The 18731-nt window shown below is 41.7% G+C and overlaps 1 protein-coding gene across 4 annotated transcripts in view; it reads right to left on the bottom strand.

Annotated features, from left to right (window-relative positions):
- Window positions 1-356: 356 nt before the first annotated feature.
- rab11fip3 (RAB11 family interacting protein 3 (class II)) overlaps window positions 357-18731 on the bottom strand; it is a 28102-nt gene continuing 9727 nt past the window's right edge. For 2 of the 4 annotated variants that reach the window (XM_046069878.1, XM_046069880.1), the window contains exons 3-13: window positions 15970-16046; window positions 13059-13231; window positions 9210-9410; window positions 6198-6233; window positions 5940-6033; window positions 5478-5722; window positions 5166-5247; window positions 4897-5034; window positions 4584-4739; window positions 4289-4429; window positions 357-4180 (exon numbers count right to left, since the gene is read on the bottom strand). In XM_046069878.1, coding sequence (XP_045925834.1) covers window positions 4067-4180; window positions 4289-4429; window positions 4584-4739; window positions 4897-5034; window positions 5166-5247; window positions 5478-5722; window positions 5940-6033; window positions 6198-6233; window positions 9210-9410; window positions 13059-13231; window positions 15970-16046 — 1457 coding nt within the window. In that variant the 3' untranslated portion in view covers window positions 357-4066. Of the gene's footprint in view, window positions 4181-4288; window positions 4430-4583; window positions 4740-4896; window positions 5035-5165; window positions 5248-5477; window positions 5723-5939; window positions 6034-6197; window positions 6234-7293; window positions 7432-9209; window positions 9411-13058; window positions 13232-13972; window positions 14131-15969; window positions 16047-18731 lie in introns of those variants that run through there. The other 2 variants (XM_046069882.1, XM_046069881.1) reach the window with 2 other exon arrangements.

The raw sequence follows: 18731 nt of genomic DNA, 5'->3' as shown, positions 1-18731 counted from the left end.
GACAGATGGGCTTCACACTTTTCTGGCAGGTGTGCAAGTTTATATAGCGTTGGTAAGTAAAACTTGTGAAGGCATCAAAAGAACTGGGACACTGGAAACAAAAAGGTCAAGGTGTAGTTGAGGGCAAAACATATTGCATACAACATACACAACCTGCAGGTGGGGCTGATAGGTTGAAAGCAGAGGGAGGGACCCAGTATCAGGTATCTGCTTCTTGACAAAACAAGAACCCGAACACCTCCAGGCTCTCTAGTGTTTAACGAAACACTTCTGTGTTTAAATAAACAGAACTGTAAGCACCGCGTCTCATGATGCTATAGAGTACAATATAAAAAACGAGGCAACCAAACACAGGGTTGTTTTATTCCATTTATTTTGCTAATCTTACTTTCACTGCTTACCTTTAATTTTTCTCTTTTTACAATGACTGAAATTATATTTCCCCCTGTAACAATTAGGATTCGATCATTTGGGGAAGCTTCAAAAATAATATACAGCTGTAACCAATACTATAATTTATACATTTATCTTTGAAAATAGGCATAAATTTAACTCTCTTTTCTACAATATTCTCTTTTAATCTTCCCATGTCACATAATGGCAAGCCATGAACTACTACAGTAGTGATGTTTGTGCCGTGAGCAAAACTTTCTTTGGACACTGGAAGTGAGTGAGAGAGAGAGAAAGAAATCACAAAAATTCATATTTACAGTTTAGGTTTCATCACTATAATTTAACAAACTGACAGTCACATGGTCAGTGCGTTCCCCAGGGCTCATCATCAGGTTAGTTTAGAGACAAAGTTTGAGACACGGAGGCACAGTGTTTAGACTAACAGGCCAGTTTGTTTCTGTAAGGGCAAGCTCAGAGTCTGTTGATTTATGATTTATAAGAAAAGGAAAATGTTTCCAAAAGCGCGATCACGGACCCTGATAGATTAAATGATCAGTTTAAATTCAAACATCTGTCTTTGGTCATACTGAAAAGCAGGAGTTAAAATAGAGAAATTTGGACCTAGTTAAAGTGCAATCAACTCCAGGAATGCTTCGTCAGCTCTGTGGTCTCACTGTCTAGTTATTCTGTTGCCGGTCATGTTTGTCTCCAAACTTTCTGACAAAACCAGATACTAAAAATTAAGTAGTATAGCCTCCTGTGTTCAAGTGTCATCCCATTTCCTCTTTGCAATGCAAAATAATGATTCATTACTACAAAGAATAAAGTATTAAATCTGTTGGGACAAACCTCCAGTCACACTAAAAGGCAAGAAGCTGAACTCAGCAAGCCTGGGTTTGAGGTTTTAGGTGTCCTGTGTTGACATTATGAGGTCTCACAACCTACGACTCCACTAACAGAAATTATAGCATATGATAAGTCAGTCAAAACGTTAAGTGAAAATGACTGAATCAGAGATATACAATAAAAATAGGTGTTTCCATGCAGGACCTCACTCCATCTGGGAAGACAACAGTAGAAACTGCAGACTCTGCCATATTTCTAAAAGCACAACCCTGAAGAGGTCACAGCAACGCCAGCATTATGGAAGAGTGCAACAACCTCAACAAACGACCACTCTGCAGCAGGTCACATTCAAGCGTCTGCAACAACGAGTCCCCCCAAAGACACCGTGAACTACCTTTGAACAGTTTTTCTTATTTCAAGAAAATCTCCCACATTCATTCAGCGCAAATTAATCTCTCTTTGTGAATTCCAAAATGTACAAACGTATTTTCAGCAGAACAGATCACAGAGTGTGAGTTGTCGTTTGTGTCAAATGATGAATAAATATCTGTTGTTTAAAACAAGATGAAAAAAATAAACGGATACTGTACACGCTACATGCTAGAAAAGAATACAGGCAGCTGTCTCTCAGCATAAGACAAGAAGAAGAAATGTTCTTTTTCTTTGGACTATAAAAATACCTAGAATCTAGAATGAGTGTAGAAAAAACTTTACATGTACAAGTCATTTACATCCAAGGCCATTTTTCCATGAGTGGCAGGTGAAGAAAAGCAGTGAGAAAGAGGTGAACAGGGTGAAAAATAGGAATTCTTCTTAGCATATTGGTGCAGAACGCCATGCTGTTTGGAGAAAAACAACCTCTCACTGCTATCCCTTCAACTATAAGTCCGTCAAAATGTCTGGTAGGTAAATCCGACATTTGTGTCCAGTTTATGAGTCAGAAGTAAATGTCCACATAAGATGGTTATTGAGACGGCTGCACGGTACAGATAAGCACAGCATCAATCCAAAATCAGTCCGTACGTCTGCGAAAAAGCGGAATTTGCTTCAACAGGGGAAATTAAGAGCAGGTTTGTTTCATCTGCCCTCCACCAATGTCCACTTTGTTGCCAAGCATTATTGCTACCAAAGTCTGCTGTGTCTCTTCAGTATTATATCTGTAGATCAAGACTGGAAAAAGATACCAACAGCCAGCAAAAAAGCTTCTCTGAACTCCCGATGGCTGAGAAAAAAATACAGTATGTAAATGGTAATTAAACCCATCCAAGACATGGCTGCAAAGTGTTTTGTAGTACTCTTGAATATTTCCAATTCAATATGGCATTACATGTAGTGTGATGTTCCTTTTACATGAGTGGGATGTCTACAGCCAACACCAGTCCCAGCTTTGCTGGGATGTCAGTAGCAACAAATCCCGCTCACTATCATCTTTATAGGGGCTTCAAAACTATCTTCATTTATGATTTGATCCCTTCACAATAAACTTTTTTTTTCTATCAACAAAAAAATAATGAATTCAAAACAAAACTTAGTGCAAAGTACAATCATTTGATTATTCACAACTTCTCATTTTTCAGTCTTGATAACATTTGCAGGTCGACAATAAATCAAAATAAAAGGGTCTCGTTACCTGGATAAGCTTGCTCCCCATCACTTTCACTCAGCAGCGGAACACTGGGGTCAGGAGGGCTGTACTTACAAGAATCACTCATCAGTTTCCCTTCATGCTTAGTTCAAGTGTTTGGAGGTTTACAAAGTGAACCCATCAGTATGAGCAGGTTACATTTTGTCAGTTACAGTACCCACAGTCTACACTTAGTGAGATAAGTTTGAGTTATCTAATATTTGTGCCTGGGAGTGATGGGAAATGTAGTAAGTTTTTCCCCATTGGAGGTTTCCAGCCCACCTGAGCTCCAGGACCCTGTTTCATTGTAAAAAACAAAAAATGAGATGAGGCTAAGTATAAATCACCCAGTTCCTTCATTTGAGATACTGAAGCTTATATTATTCCTCCTAGTGCCTTTAAGTAACACAAGAGCAAATGTCAAACACCTCACACACACACAAAAAAAAAAACAACCCTCCAGGCATAGAAATGTCCGTCACTTGGGTTCACAGGAAAGTACTTCGGACTTGATCAAAAGGACTGTTGTGAGGACAGGTAGACAGCACATCAAGCTTTAAACATATTAAAGACAAATTCAAAAAGAGAAATTGCTGCTGCGATCACCTCTCCCAGTGCTTCATACGGTTTTCTCACTTGTGATTAAAACTCGATTCAGCCTGGTTCAGGAGATCACGGCCCACATACTGTACCACCACCATCCCAGTAACACTTCCCTAAATCGAACTGAGGCATGTATGGTACGTATAATTAATGAATACTTTTGATCACCTTTAATTTAAGGCCTTTCGGTAGTGTATAATTGTCTGATCTTTTTTTTTTTTTTTGACACTTTGTTGGAAAGGGTCGGGAAGATTTTCTACTCTTTACGATACGGACCTCTTGCACACATTTACACATTCACTCACTCGACAGAGGAGACTCGGGTCCCTCTAGCCAAATACATGGAAGTCACCAGAACCCAAGTGTATTTAGGAGAGTTAAGACATACACGCTCAAGGACTATCTAACAGAAATTTGGTTCTTTTTTTCTTTCCCTCCCCCGCCAGACAGCCATGAACTTCTTTCTGGAGGGAGGAGGATGAGTTGAGTGTGTTGTCATTTTCCTACCAAAATCATGTCACGATATTTTTACAACCTCTCTTGATAGTTTTCTTTTAGTCTCCAATATTTTTAACAGCCTGAAGAGTCACTGCGTGTTGTCTATTTGACCTCTAGGATGGAGGGGTTGGACTCCATGATGGCCACGATGATTTTGTCAATGTAGTCTTGGAGTCTGTAGTTTATTTCCTCCTGTTTGTGGATGGCCTCCATCAACTAGAAACAGAAAAAAAACAGAAGTCAGTGGCAATAAAAGGCACAACAGAGTCTCACACTAGCACTTGGTGAACAAACAATGAATGTGTGTCACAACTTCTTTCCTACCTCTCCACGAGACACAGAGTTGATCTCAGCTGCCAGGGAGTCAGAGAAGGAGGCCGACATCAAGTTCTTGGCTCCCTGGATGCTCAGGTTGATAATCTGGCCGTTTAACTCGTCATTCTGCTCCTTCAGGCTGCGGTTGTCCTGGAGAGGTTCAATCAAATGTAACGCATCATAAAACAGCACAGGATCCGGATCCTAAATTGTTCTTCCATTTCAAAACAGTATGGTTAGAGTGATAGAGAAAGGAAACACTGCATAAGAGTGAGTGAAGAGGCAGAAAATTGAGGTGTGCTACCTGTTTAAGCCGTTTGATCTCTTGCTCCAGCTCGGCTTCGCGGGTGCGGGTCTGATATTCCTGCAGCCCTGCGCCAGGTGTGCGCCCTCTCTTTGCTTCGGCCTCCAACTTGTACAGCTGTAGGTGCTCAAGCTGTTTTCGCAAATCTTCAATGAGCTGTGGTACAAACAAACCAACAGACATGAGTTTGTAAAATCATTAGGAATTTTATAAAATTGAGAGGTAGAGGGCAAACACACAGGAACATTTGACACATGACAGTGATGTCCCACATTGTATTGTAATATTTTGTACATAGAGAAACCAGTCCCACCTCCTGTGTGCACTCCTTCTCCTTCTGGCTTTGGTGGCGCTCATGGCTCAACTTGTCACCCATCTTCCTGCGGGACTCCATCTCCTCCGTCAGCCTGTCGGACATGGTTTCTGTCTCATCCTGCAGCTTCCGCTTCTCCTGGAAAATAAAGAAAAAACAAAGCAGGTGAGGATGAAGAGGAGAGTCCAGATGGGTGAGAAATGGAACTTAGGAGAAAGACGTTATTAGGAGCACGTGAAAGACAAGACAAACTAATAGACTGCCCTCACCTCCTCTAGTCTCTCAATGTTTGCTCGAAGACAAGGAACACAAGACCTCAGCTCGCTGTTCTCCTCGTCCAACTGCTGCAGCCTGAGAAACAAACACAAACCCGTCAGACAGGCAAACACAAAAACACAAAGACCTACTGTATAGCCACAAATTAACATACACATTGTTGATAGTAAACAATACTATACCATAGAAAAGTAGCTTACATTCAGTGGCAGATTAGAGCCAGAGTGTGGCAGTATAGAGCCATGATTTTTCATGCTGCCACCGAAGATATCCTAAACACACCCAATCTTTTCTCGTCTGCTCACCTGGCCTGCAGGTTTTCCACCTCCATCCCCCTCTCCCGCTCCAGCTTGATCAGGGCCTCTTTGTGACGACGGGTCTCCTGCTGCAGTTGCTCATCAGCGTGGACCTCCTGCTCCTTCAGTTGCTCCTCCAAGGCATTGGCCCGGTGCACCAGCTGAAGGTTCTCCTGGCGCAGCCGCGCGTGCTGCTCCCCCGATGCCTCCGACTCCTTTTCCAGCTCCGCCACTCGACGCTCAAGGAGGAGCACCTGGGAAAAGTCAATGTTTCATGGTTATGAACATAAATAGTTGTTGATGAATCATAGTTGATTACAACTTATACTAATATCTGTCTATACATGTTCCTTCCTCCATGTGACATCTAATATAACAGGTGAAAACTGTGGCAGCTCGCAGATATGAAAGTGTGTAACCAGAGGGATGAGAAAGATTAGCAGTTAACTTCTTTGACAGATGACCTCTCACCTTGTCCGTGATGTCGTTGTCAGCGAGCTCCAGGATGTCCCGCGTTAGGTCACTCATGGTGTCCAGAGTCATCGAGCTGTTCTGGAGAAGATGTCTGCACGAGGAGGGAAAACATTTTACTCAACTGTCCCTGGAGACAGTTTACATTTGATAAATAGCCTCTTCCCTCTGCCAAACATAAACCATTTGTTACAATCATACAAAAAAAATAAAAAAATGAACCCTTGCCTACTGAATCCCAGCATGTATTTAGCTTACCTTGCCACTTTCTTGCTGGACAGCCTCTTGCCAGCGCTGGATGGGGGAGACAGAACAACAGGAAAAATGGTCAGGAAGAGAAGATAAAGGAAAGAGACACCATCTCCTGGTATTCGTCCTATTAACCCCCCCCTCACCCCTCTTCCTTCTCTCTGAGCCCCACAGAAAAAAAAAAAAAGAGAAAAAAATGTGTATGTTGGAGGGAACAAATCACTGAGTATTTGCTAAAACGAAAGCTACATATTCACACATCACAGCAATCTAACACAAACACAGCAGCGTTTATCAATAGTGTCTAATAAATGCTGATCTAGGATCAGTTTTGCTTGACAGATACACAATGACTTGTGACAGCATTGTAGAAACTTAAAAGGAGTTTTATAGATTTCTAAATTCCCAATTAATACTTCCTAATGTTCTCACCAAATTCAGTTGTTGAACAGATTAAATAGGAAGTTTCTGTAAAACAGCTACTGGTCAGTAATCCTGGATCAGCAGGTCTGTTCCAATAAAAGCAGGTTCTTTGAAAAGCTTTACTACCAGCAGTCATTCTGCAACAACTCAAATGAAGCATGAAGACAATGGCATGAAGAACCAAAAACATCAAAATACACACCACTCACCTGTGATACAGGAGGTTATTGTTTCATGTTTCTACAGCTTCTTTCAAATTAACTTAAGCTTGTTTTGAGCTTCTTTTCAGAGGAGCAAAATGTTATGGATGAGTGACAAATTATAATTTGTACAGATGGTAACAACTGGAAGGAACTGGCTACCATCATCTAAAAAGTGCATCATAGCCACTGAAATAGTGAGTTTGTCCTTCAATAAATGCTAAATATTAACACACTGCAACTCACACACAAAAAGAAGGCGCCGATGAAAAAAGACTGGGAACAATGTGAGGGTAAGATGGACCTAAAATATCCACCATAATGTGTGTGTGAAAGAATCTGTAACATAACACACACCATGTTGTGGCTAGTCCAACACAGCATGCACACATTATGAGAACATGCATGATACGGTCTCTAATCAGCACTGCAAACACACTCACACAGCTTATAGTCGGAATGGGATGTGAATGACGTGTTACCTAGTCATCTCTAGGAAATTGAGGCGAGTGGAGAGGTCCTCGAGACGACTTATTTGTTTGTGACACTGGCTACAGAAAAAGTCCAGCGCCTCCTCCCTGAGGAAGCTCTGAAAGCAGTCAGGGAGAGGAGCAGGTGCACTGGAAAGAGGAAACAGGGAGGAAGAGGAGGAGGAAGTGGTGAGTGACGGACAAAAAGGGGTGCACTGAGGTGGGACGGGACACCTCTGGAGGGTGCAGGGGGTATTAGTGAAATCCACAAGAGAGACTGAAAGAGTAAAGTGTGAGGGCTACAGTGGGAAGGAGACGTGAGACAGACTGTGGTGTTTTCTGGATAGTGTAGGGAAACATTCTTGGAGGAAGTGTGTGTTGATAAGATCAACCTTTGCCGCGAGCTCAGAAAACCTACAGAATGGTTAAATAAAATAATATAAGCTCTCAAGCAAACAAATGAAACTGGTTGCTTATTTCTTTGTTTGGAGTCTGTAGCCTCTCCTCACATTACCTCTACCAGCTGATTGTTCATTCAAGGAGCGAGTCAGGTCTGAATTATGCAATACACTGGCACAGGTCCCTGTTTATGTAGACAGAAACAAGGTATGGACAACTTTGAGCGAGTGTCACTTGTGCACCGTTGTACTGAGCCATTTTCTTCTGATGACTTTGTTCAACCATAAACACACAACCAGTGTGTACGTGTTGTCAAAGTGATATGCAGATAGATAAAATGTGGGGGAGTGTGTAGGCAGCACTGTTACATGCGCCAACAATGAGCGTGACTGGCTCAAAACATGGTGACGCATTCACACTGAGTGGGTGAAGTTTGTGGGATGGAGTTTTTTTTGTGTATGATGTTCTTAGCCTAACTTGTATGCCACGAAATATTTCACTTACTTGAATTTCATTCATTTATTATTTAGGGTTCTCTACTATCATTTGAAGATAAATAATTAACCTATGTGTGTCACTTTGTATATCTTTTTTTTCCCCACTTTTGTGTATCCTTTAGCACTGCCAGATTATTCCTGTATTGTCAACAGGCTAAAGAAAAAACTAGGCAGTTGTTTAGAGCTTACTGGAAAGGCAAATCACTTAAAAAAAATCACCCAAGTGGGAATTGCATATTATCTGGCTTTGGGTCTCCAATGAAAACAGAGTAGGAGGGAGGAAAAAGATTACTGGGAAAAGGCTACAATAAGGACAAATGAATGGTGTCATAGAGGAGTGTGTAAATGTGTATATAGTTGGCTGTATTTTGGTGTTTGGAGGACACCTTGCCCTGCTAAAGTCAACCTGTGTCTGTACTACTGCACCCCAGAGCTTCTTCTTAGGTAGTCGTCAAGATGTCTGAACTCAATGCAGCAAAACATCCACCGTCTGTCTGCACCAGAAGTCTTGGCAACAAACGCCGCCCTTAAGACTTAAACAGTGTAAGTCTAAAACATTTACTCATGAAAGACAGCAAAGTTTTAGACCATAATTGAACCCTAATAGCCACATTTTCATTAACTTTGCAACAGTGAGAGTCTGATGGAATGAACTTTGTATACACTTTGTTTATCTTGCCCTTCAGAAGAAAAGGCGTCACGTACGGGTGGGAAGGACGTCTCCAGATAGCTCTTATCAACGTTTGACCTCAGCTTCTTTGTTGAAATAGAAACATTTTCTCTGAAGAACGTAAATAGAGGCATTAAAACCTGGACGATACAGCTGAGAATGTAACAGTGTCGCACCTGTTATCAGGAGGGGGCTGATTTAAAAAAAAAAAAAAAAAAAAAGTTGTCAGCCTGGTGAGAATGATATTAATATTCAGTTAAATCATCTTCACACTGTCTACATATTAAAATGCCCTCATACAAGAGTTCAACATGTAAAAGCTTTTCACTTGGTTTAGTTGTGTAGTGAAGACAGGCTCATACCTGGGAGAGAGCAGTGAGGAGCCATTGACCTGCTCAGGAGGCTGCACGAGAGGGGAGTCGCCCCCCTGCTCAGTCCCCTCCACGCTGCTCTCCAGTAGCAACTCTGAGGTATTACTTTCCCCAAAGTCTTCGAAGTGCTCCTCCTCTCCACCGATGACCGTCACCAAGGAGTGGTTATGGAGCTCGGAGTTCAGGGAAAACCTGGGGGACACAAAATAATGGATTACTGTGTTAGTGTGTGTGCTCACTTGTGTTTATAACAGCCACATAACCATCCATTTAGGAAACCAGAGTCAGCCAAACCAAACAAGGCCCATCATTTTGACTCCATTCAAAGAAAACAGACATGCTACAGTGCTAGAGCAATAGTATCTGGGTAACATATTGTAAAAGGCTGCGTTGGACCCAGAAGCTTTGGAATGACCAGAACCTACTGTAAATCCCAAACAAGTACAATTAATCTTCCCCAGGAAGAGCGGCAATCTGGACAAGTTCTACAATCACTTGTCTTCAAATGGTAATCTGTTAATTCACATTAATCCCAAAGGCTGCTTCGACTGAAAGAAAACGTCTTGTGCCTTGCTGGTAACGCAAAACCTCGGTGGTAACACTTCAGACATGTGAGAGCAACTTTCATGTTGTTTTATGCGGGTCAAGCTTAAGAGATGCCCTTAACCATGTAAACAGAAAGGGCTGTGAGTTTGGCAGTCGGAACTGGCTGGCTGTCTTATATAACTGACACAGTTAAAAGAGTTTGATTTTCATTTAGCAGGAAAGCTGGCCTTTTCTGTTGTCCAACAGGATATGTTCGATGTCTTAAGCACACACACACACACACACACACACACACACACACACACACAGGACGAGGATGTCACACTCAGCAAAAAAGCTTGCTTTCTCAGCACACAATGACAAAGCCCATTTTGCTTGTTTACAAGACGAATGACATTCATTTGTCGTATTCAAAGCTAAAATATCACCTTAATTTGCAGTGTGAAAACCTAAAATCATATACAGTTACACAAAAAAGGCAGTCGCACTTAGAACACTCTCTTTTAACAGACAACAATGCAATTTCAGCTGCAGCAATGACCTGTACAAAAACTAGTTAAATAGTAACACAACCAATTTTGAAGTCACTTACCCTTTACTCAGGCTCTTACTGCTTGGCCCCATATTGAGGTCCCTCACACAGAGGGAAGGCGAAGAGAGGGAACGCATCTTTAAACGCCCTCCGCTGCCCCGGCGTGAAAGCCGTGGAGCAACTGGAGTTAAAACTCCGGACAACCAGAGTGGAATCCTGAAGTTTCACAGGTTACACCGATTTAAAACTAAACCAGGACTCCCCAGTTTGGAGAAAACAAAAGGGTCTGCCTTGCCTGAAATCTGTGGTCCTAATGAGCTGCCAATCTACAGCGCCACATGACTGATGTAGCATCGTCTGTGCCACTCGACAGACTTGAGGCTGCACCAGAAAAGGTTGACTGTGAGCAGGTTAATCAGATTTGAGGCTAAGCAACGGCCAACAGACAGTCCTGCTGACTGTCCGAGGGCCAAATGTGTGTGGGGACACGGGTAGGACAGAGGAGGGTGGGGGAGGCTAATCCTGTTAAGATTCTTAATCCCCAGTCTAGCGCATATACTCCTACGCTTAGAGGCAGCTGGGCTAACCAGGCTGCATGGCAAAATCTCAGTTTACTTACTGACCTTTTTGTTGCATTTGCTCACAGACATTGAGCATTTGTTTCGGACTTGGAAAACCCCTTAAAGTTTTGGGCTTCACAAACATGTAATCTCCATTCACAGACTGTCCAGACGTTCACTGGTGTGATAAAGTCACTAAGAAATCACGAGAGAACAGTCTGAGGGTGAGGTTCCTGTCAGTAGTGGACTTAGCGGGCCGATGGTATGACTAAGTGGAGGGGAGAGAATCAGATTAGCCAATGCCAAACAAAAAAGGGGAAAACAAACAAAAAAAGAGCTAACTCAACACTTCCTGGAATTCAAGGCTCAATCATGGAATGGGAAGTCCAAACACATCCATGTCAGGCAGACTCTCCAGTCCATCATCAAGCTGGACAGACAGGTCACAGAGTCAGCAGATGAGGCCTCAGTTCTCTGCACTTCCTCACTTGTGTTTGCCCAAAATACTACAGAACATACAGACCTTATCTGCAGCAACCACTACCAGCAGTAGTAGAGACTGGATCGAATTCAAATCAGGATAAAGCAAAATAGAGACTGGGTCCACAATCAGGGTTTGATCTATACCCTAAAATATTTAAAAGCTCCTACTCATCTGATAAAAATGGATCACAGAAGCACGAGGGACAGTTTGTTACTACAGGTGAGGGACAAATTAATAAATAATAAAAGAGTGGAGAAACGCAGATGCTGCCGTGCACCAGGGCTCACTGAATGGCTTGGTGAGTGTGAAAATGACCTGAATAAAAAGCTACGGCCTTGTTTTTCTTTCCATCTGCTGCACTCTGGTCCCTCTTGCAAAAGAGATTTTGATCTCAATGAGATTACCTGATTAAATAAAAAGTATGTATAAATAAGGGAATATCTTGTTGAGGAATGGTGTTCATCCCTACATTGGAGTTCCACAGACTTGGCAAGGAGCATTGAAGCTGTTCTGGAGGCGGACTCCATACTAAAACTCTTCAGACCTGAGTACAGCAGATAGAAACTAAAACAAACACAGCGTGACATAACAAAAGGGCTTTGAGCATCAGAGAGCCACAGATACACGTACTACAAATTACTTCATTTATCACAAATGAGTTAATTTGCAAAATAAAAATTTGCAATAATACCACATGTTGAGCCAAATTAAATCACCCCAGGGGAAATTACTTCTGTACACGTCTTGAGTCAGTCTTAATCAAATAAAGTAAAGCCATGAATTCAGTATATCTTTGACAGCTATGTGTCAGTATGAGACATTCATCACACACCCCCCATTTGAAAGAGGTTTGGAAAGCAGTAGTAGAGTCAGAACAGATGAGCGAGCATGCTGGTGTTGAAGGGGGGGGGGCTAATTATATTAAGCTTCACTAAACATATTAAGTAAAGACTAAAAAGAATCCAGCTCCAGTCCAAAGCAATCATAAGCCTAAGAACGTAAGAAAAATGAAAAAACACATCAGGCTGTCCTTCCAGAAGGGATAACGAAAGAGAACATTTTGCATACTGTTTACGCCATAAACTGAGAATTCAAAGGAGGTCTCAGTCTCTTTTCTACCGATACAAATGATGATCCACTCAGACACAACTTGGGTAAAGAATGGTAAAATGGCTTTCTGTGTTCAAGGTCTCGGGCGCACCATACTGTGCACATTCGCGGTTATCTCTGAATGAGACATGACAATACATGATGTACAAGTACATGAGGAGCTGCAGTCAAGGAACCAAACACAGAAGAACAGTGCGATACTGTAGGTTTGACTGACTTTCTACCCACTGGTGTATCGAGGGGAATTTAAGTCGTTAGGTCAATACAGTGGTGGCTGTCTACTGTCTGTCTGGTGACCTAAATAGAACCCAAGTGATCCTGCATTGGGCATGCAAAGAGTTGTAAACCACGTGCTCTGTGTGAAAGGTCAGTGCAGGGCAACTCCAGCACTAACCCTTAGCCGGAGATTTGCCACGCATATACAGTCAGTTCTGCAGACAACTACGAACAGTATTATGACATTGATCTGAAGTGGATTACAATTGATGATGTATGACAGAAGTCATTCAAGGTCACAACTAGCCTGCTCAGCATCAAACACAAAGAACAGTATGTATACAGGAAACATTGAGGATATGAGAGTACATGAAGGTGGACTTGATACAGACCTATTTCCGGCATCTTCAGGGTCATGCAGTGTGGCCTCAATGCCGCTGTCCGTCTCCACATCTTCATGCATCTCGGGGGGTACAAGCGCCCCTGTGTCTTCATCAGTGAAGGTCTCACACTCACTATAAGTGCTCTCAGAGCCCAGGTACGCACTGTCTGTAACCTCATTTTGCTGCAGTAACAGAAACAGAACAAGAACACATTACAGTATGCCCACCAAGCAGTGAACCTTCAAATCCATACAGATCTGAATAATTCAAGACAACAGTGCATGAACATGAATGGAATTTAATACAAACTAAAGTGGACACAGTATATAGTATTTCTTTTCTGATTAAATAACAACAACATGGCTCTAGAAAACTTTGCTCCACTACAGCGGTAGTGCACAGACAAAGAAGTAATGCTCAGCAAGCTGTTACCATAATTATAAAGATAAGCAAGACTATGCATTGCGATTACTTCTTGCATAATTTCTAACAATATCTACAGAGTTAAAATGTCATCAGGTGTATTTCAAATTCTGAGAAGCAAAAGAACAACAAACAGCCATTTTAAACTTGGTCTATTTTGAATCTTCAAGTCTAGCGAAAAGGTACCAACGACAAATTATGCCAACGACCAAACAAATCCCAATGCATAAATAGACTTCAGAGACAACCTGCTGCGATTCAGATGGCTGTTCCAAGCAAAACCTGCTGCATCAACACCTCTAGCCAACACGTTCAAACAAAATAAGCAAGCTTTAGGCTTTCCAAGCAACAAATACAAAATGCTCAGCACAAAACCCACAGACTGACACATGCCAAAAAGGAACATCTGAAGCTATTAGCAACTAGAGACACATTATCAGGTATCACAGCTGTGAAGCAATAATAAAGGCAAGATAGGTGAGTCATGTTGGAAAGCGTACCATTATAAATGAAGCGTCAGGAGAAGCAGGGCCCAGAACCATTCTCCCTGCCCGGTCTCACTGACAGGAAAGCTGGCCTGCCATAAGAGTTTCCTAATAACTCCTGCTTCCTTACATTCACTCTCAGAGAGTGAGAGAGTACATTTGAAAAAAATGGGGGAAAAAAGCGTAACACCTCGTTTAACTCGACTGGGTGGTCAGAGGGGAGGAGACAGAGACAAAGTCCAAAGTGTAGCAGAAGTCAGCTGTAATGCTCAACCAACCAGCTTTCTAGCCGACAAGCCAGAGTTAAAACACCACACGATCAGCTGAATATCTGTTTAATCTTTCCTGACTCCTGCAAGCTTCACTTCCTGGCTTGGAGTGACAGTATAAATCATTAATCCATGTTCTACATGTTGTCGACTGCACAGTGAATGAGGGCTATACCACACAACAAGCTGTCATAACTACCGAACTGTGTGCCAACAGAAAACTAACATTTTGTTAAGCTACAATCCTCTGAAAGGCCAGGTAGGTGCATTATTTCGGCAAAACAAAAAACACTGGTTATGACAAGCGGGAAGGTCACTACTGTTATGTGGTTTTAGTTAAGATATTAAAATGTGAGATGGAAATGTGAAAGTTAGCAAACAGCAGAAAATATTTAGTAAAGGAAAAACGGAGTGGACGGGGCGTTGCGTTTCTCTTATGCCAGGCCTCAGATGAACAGCCTCACCTTGCCTGTTTTGAAAGCAAACAGGGCAAGAACAGCACAGCCATTGAGAGAGGAGCCCTTTTCTGCCAAGAACTCAAGGGAAAATCAAGGCCACGGACACAGGTGTGGCGTCTTCGTCAAGCATAAATACAAACTTCCCCTAAACTCTGCTTACAGGTTCCAGTACATAGCAAAGACACTATATAAATCGCTGGACCTTACTTTTTGTTAGTTCAGATTCACATTTACTTTCTTATGTTGAACACATCCTTTTTTGTCAGTTACAATTTCTGTAACTAATGAAACAAAGTACATAGACAGAGAAGCTCTGATGATGACACATGGAGGGAGAGTTTGCTCAGGACGCCGTTACTTCACTACATCTTTACATAGCAAATAGTAATAGAATTTAATATACAGAACCTGTCACATCTACAAGATCACCCTCAACTTGGTGGTACTTTGTTCATTATAATATATGAAAAGTATTTATTTTCTGTGTCAACTTTTAAACTCAGCCTTCACTGTGTTCTGGAGCCTCGCAGAAGTCAATAAATCCAATGAGACTGCCCAGTAACATCAGGCTTTGTATTAGCGTCTCTTATATTGGATTTACTGGTCTCAACAAAAAAAGTTATGTTTAAGTTTTTCTACCAAGGTATTTCAAACGAATGCCTGATTTTATCATACAATTATCAACTCATGAAGCCTGGGTAATGGACTAAAGCAGAGGGAATCCATTTGCACTCAACTATGGTACGTGGGTCTGCACTTCTAAACCACACCGGGAGAGGGTGCTGATACTGTGCAATGTACAGCTGCCAAAACAACAGTCATAGTCCTGCAATGCTCGAAGTGCACACAATGGCAGAAACATTGAGATTTTGCGGAGGCCAGCAACAATGATGGTTAAATATACATGTTCCGGGCACAAGAGAAGACAGGAATTCCACATATGCTAACCACAACTGTAAAAACACAAGTCCACACAAATGCAAAAACTCAACGCACATTCCAGCTAATTCAATATTTGTCAAAGAATACTCAAAAGCCTAGATGCCTGCCAGATGCTATTTAGTGTCAGCCAAACCAGGGTGTTCAGTCTGTGGAACATTCACAGAGTGGTAATGATAGCTCTGCAAGCCACTCAGTGAATTACAGTGGGAAGAGAGAGTGCACAGGGAGTTCAGCCCGTGACCTCTACATTGTGCCGCTGTGTGCACCAATGGGAACTGAACGCACAACAACTGGACCACATTCACAACTATAGAGAGGCTAAGCCTCTTGTGTGGCGCCTCACCTCGTCATACTCCTCTGGACAGCCGACAGCTCCATCCCCTGGACTGTAGTTTACATTGTAGAGCGGTGGCTCTGGACCTGCAGATATGAGAGGAAGAAGACCGGTTTAATGAGTGCAGAATACACACAGTCAAACAGCAAAGGAGGCTCAACAAACACAAGACTTGTGTGTATAATGCCAACATCCATGTGCAAACAAACAGCCATTATGAAGAAAGAAGGTGTCCCAGCAGGTCATGGATTGTTTGAAGAAATGTTTTATAAAATGTATCATAAAAGTACTGATAGACTGAAAATCCATAGTTACAGTGTGTCATTTATGCTTATTTATAAAATGTGTGACTAAAAATCAAAACCCAACAACATTTCCATGCTTCACAATTCAGATGCATTTTATATTATTAATATGCATTAAGTACACAATATGAAATTAAACTTCCTAGCGCCTGTGATCATTTTCTTGGAAATATTCAACATGAAAAACAATGGACAACATGAAAACAAAAATTGGATATTACTTTTTTCTATATCCTACTTTCTGGTAAAGCATATTGAAATATTCATTTAAACGTCTGCCAAACTTCTAAAGAAGATATATGATGTGACAAAGGTGTCTTTTCAGCTAACTGAAAGCTGTGCAGCCTGCTAGGCCCGTGAATATATTTACTGGATACAGTATAATACTAATATATTGTATAAACTAATTTCATAATCATCTAATGTTTTCAATAAAAAAAAAGATGTTTTTTGTGTAATGTTTTTAATTTCTAATTTAAATTAGCATGAGATTATTCTTAACCATAACCTCCCACAGTTCAAAGACATGCAGGTTAATAGGTTAATTGGCAACTCTAAATTGCCCTTATGTGTGAATGTGAGCATGAACGGTTGTTTGTCTCTATTATGCGTCAGCGCTGCGATGAACTGGCAACCTGTCCAGGGTACACCCCACCTCTCACCAATGTTTGCTGAGATCGGCTCCAGCCAGTTTCCATTTATTTTGCAGAAGAATATAAGGTGACTCCAGCATGCAATCAGCACATTTTGTGTCCTAGCTGCCTTACTTTGGCATATTTACAATCAGCAGTCTTACCATGATGAGACAGGAAACATTATGTAACTTTTACACTCACATTTCAAGGGCTATCGAATGTCATGCAATAAGGATATGGGCAAAATAAAACAATAAGCAAAGGACAAGAAGCAACCCACATCCAAGTCAAATTTGTCAATACAGGCCTCTGTTGAAAGCCCCTGCAGACAAGCAATGTAATCTGAGACTCAACAGAGCTGTGAATAGCACCCTACTGAGAGAATAGAAAACAAACAGTGTTCTCCAAAGCTGCCAGTAGACCCAAAAGGGTTTTGTGCCCCATGGTCTTATCCATTGCTCTTGATGACTCGTACACATTGCAGGCCATTTAAGTGAAATACGTCTGCACCCAATGGGGCTGTGCAGGAGAAGCTGACTTCTGTTTGAGCAACACACCTGCGGTCTCTTGGCGCGATCTCAAAATATCAGAGGACACATATTTTTCTAGACCAACTTTTGTTGATCTAGACATGCCACAGCCACTACAGGGGACAAGGCATTTCCATAGCCTGCAGGCCTGTTTTTATTAAACAGTGCCCCTGCCAGTAACATGTGGAGCAGAAATGAAATGAAAAAAAAAAGAAGGTGGAAAGCAATGAAGTTTAATAATGAAACTAGACAGCAGGTGGAGAGCTGGAAGACTTTTCGGTCGCGGAAACGGTGGTAGAGAACATGACATGCTGTAAAGTGTCTGAAAAACTGGAGCCTGCCTTTACGAGCACAGAGGAATTCTGTCAACAGCGTGTGAGTGACTTGGGAAGGTGCAGTAGAGGTTCGAAAACTAATGGGAAACTGTCTTCCAGCAGGATTTTACTGATTCACTCTCCACATTGCCGACTACATTTCAGCCAAACAAGCCACCAAAACAAATGATGATTTTTCAAATGATACACGACTACAATTAATACATGACATAGACGTTCATGTACCGCTCATGAAATAGCTATCACACTAAATGTTTTTGCCGATTTAATAGAACAGCTTGTATTATGAATCTGATGTAACAACACAGGTTTGCAACTAGTGAGACGAAGGAAAGGGAGAAACAGAGAGGACAGAGCTAAGAGAAATGACGGTAAATAATTTAGGTGAATAGGACTCTCTGCCCAAACCCCATCTCTCTGCCACTACCGCTCTGAAACCTCGCCAATAAGCCCATGAGTCTGTGCATCTCATGCTTTCCACTGCATGACTTAATAATGATCTGAGTAACCAGAGCTGTGCAACCCAGAAAGCCTTGGGAAAGAAAGAATACCACTCATCAATCTGAGTAGACTGAGGAAAGCAGCGCACTATTGTGGTGACATCACCACAACCTGCACGGTATGTCAACACAACCAACGTGTGCAGGAAACTTCCGAAGAGCTCTTTGTAATGATGTCATGTTTGGTGTGTCTAAATCTGTCATTTACACTTCACTAACTGTTGTGAGCATTGAAAATAGTTTAAATGTTAAATCTAGTTAAGATTTGATTTGATGAGGAGGGTAAGCCTGAGAAACCTGATGACAGCTATAAAGGTGTATAAAGTGTGAAGGGAAATACAATAGGAGTCCTTACTACTTACAGCAGTTTTTAATAGCGTATAAAATGGAACAGGAGGCCAGTAAAAATGGTTAAAGAATGAATAACAGCATTTTGAGTCTAGTTACAAAGAATTTGGGTCAGTCT

This window comes from Micropterus dolomieu, linkage group LG14, assembly GCF_021292245.1.
Source record: "Micropterus dolomieu isolate WLL.071019.BEF.003 ecotype Adirondacks linkage group LG14, ASM2129224v1, whole genome shotgun sequence".
Lineage (NCBI taxonomy): Eukaryota > Metazoa > Chordata > Actinopteri > Centrarchiformes > Centrarchidae > Micropterus > Micropterus dolomieu.
Note: the sequence above shows the minus strand (reverse complement) of the source record. Positions and strands in the feature narration are given on the sequence as shown.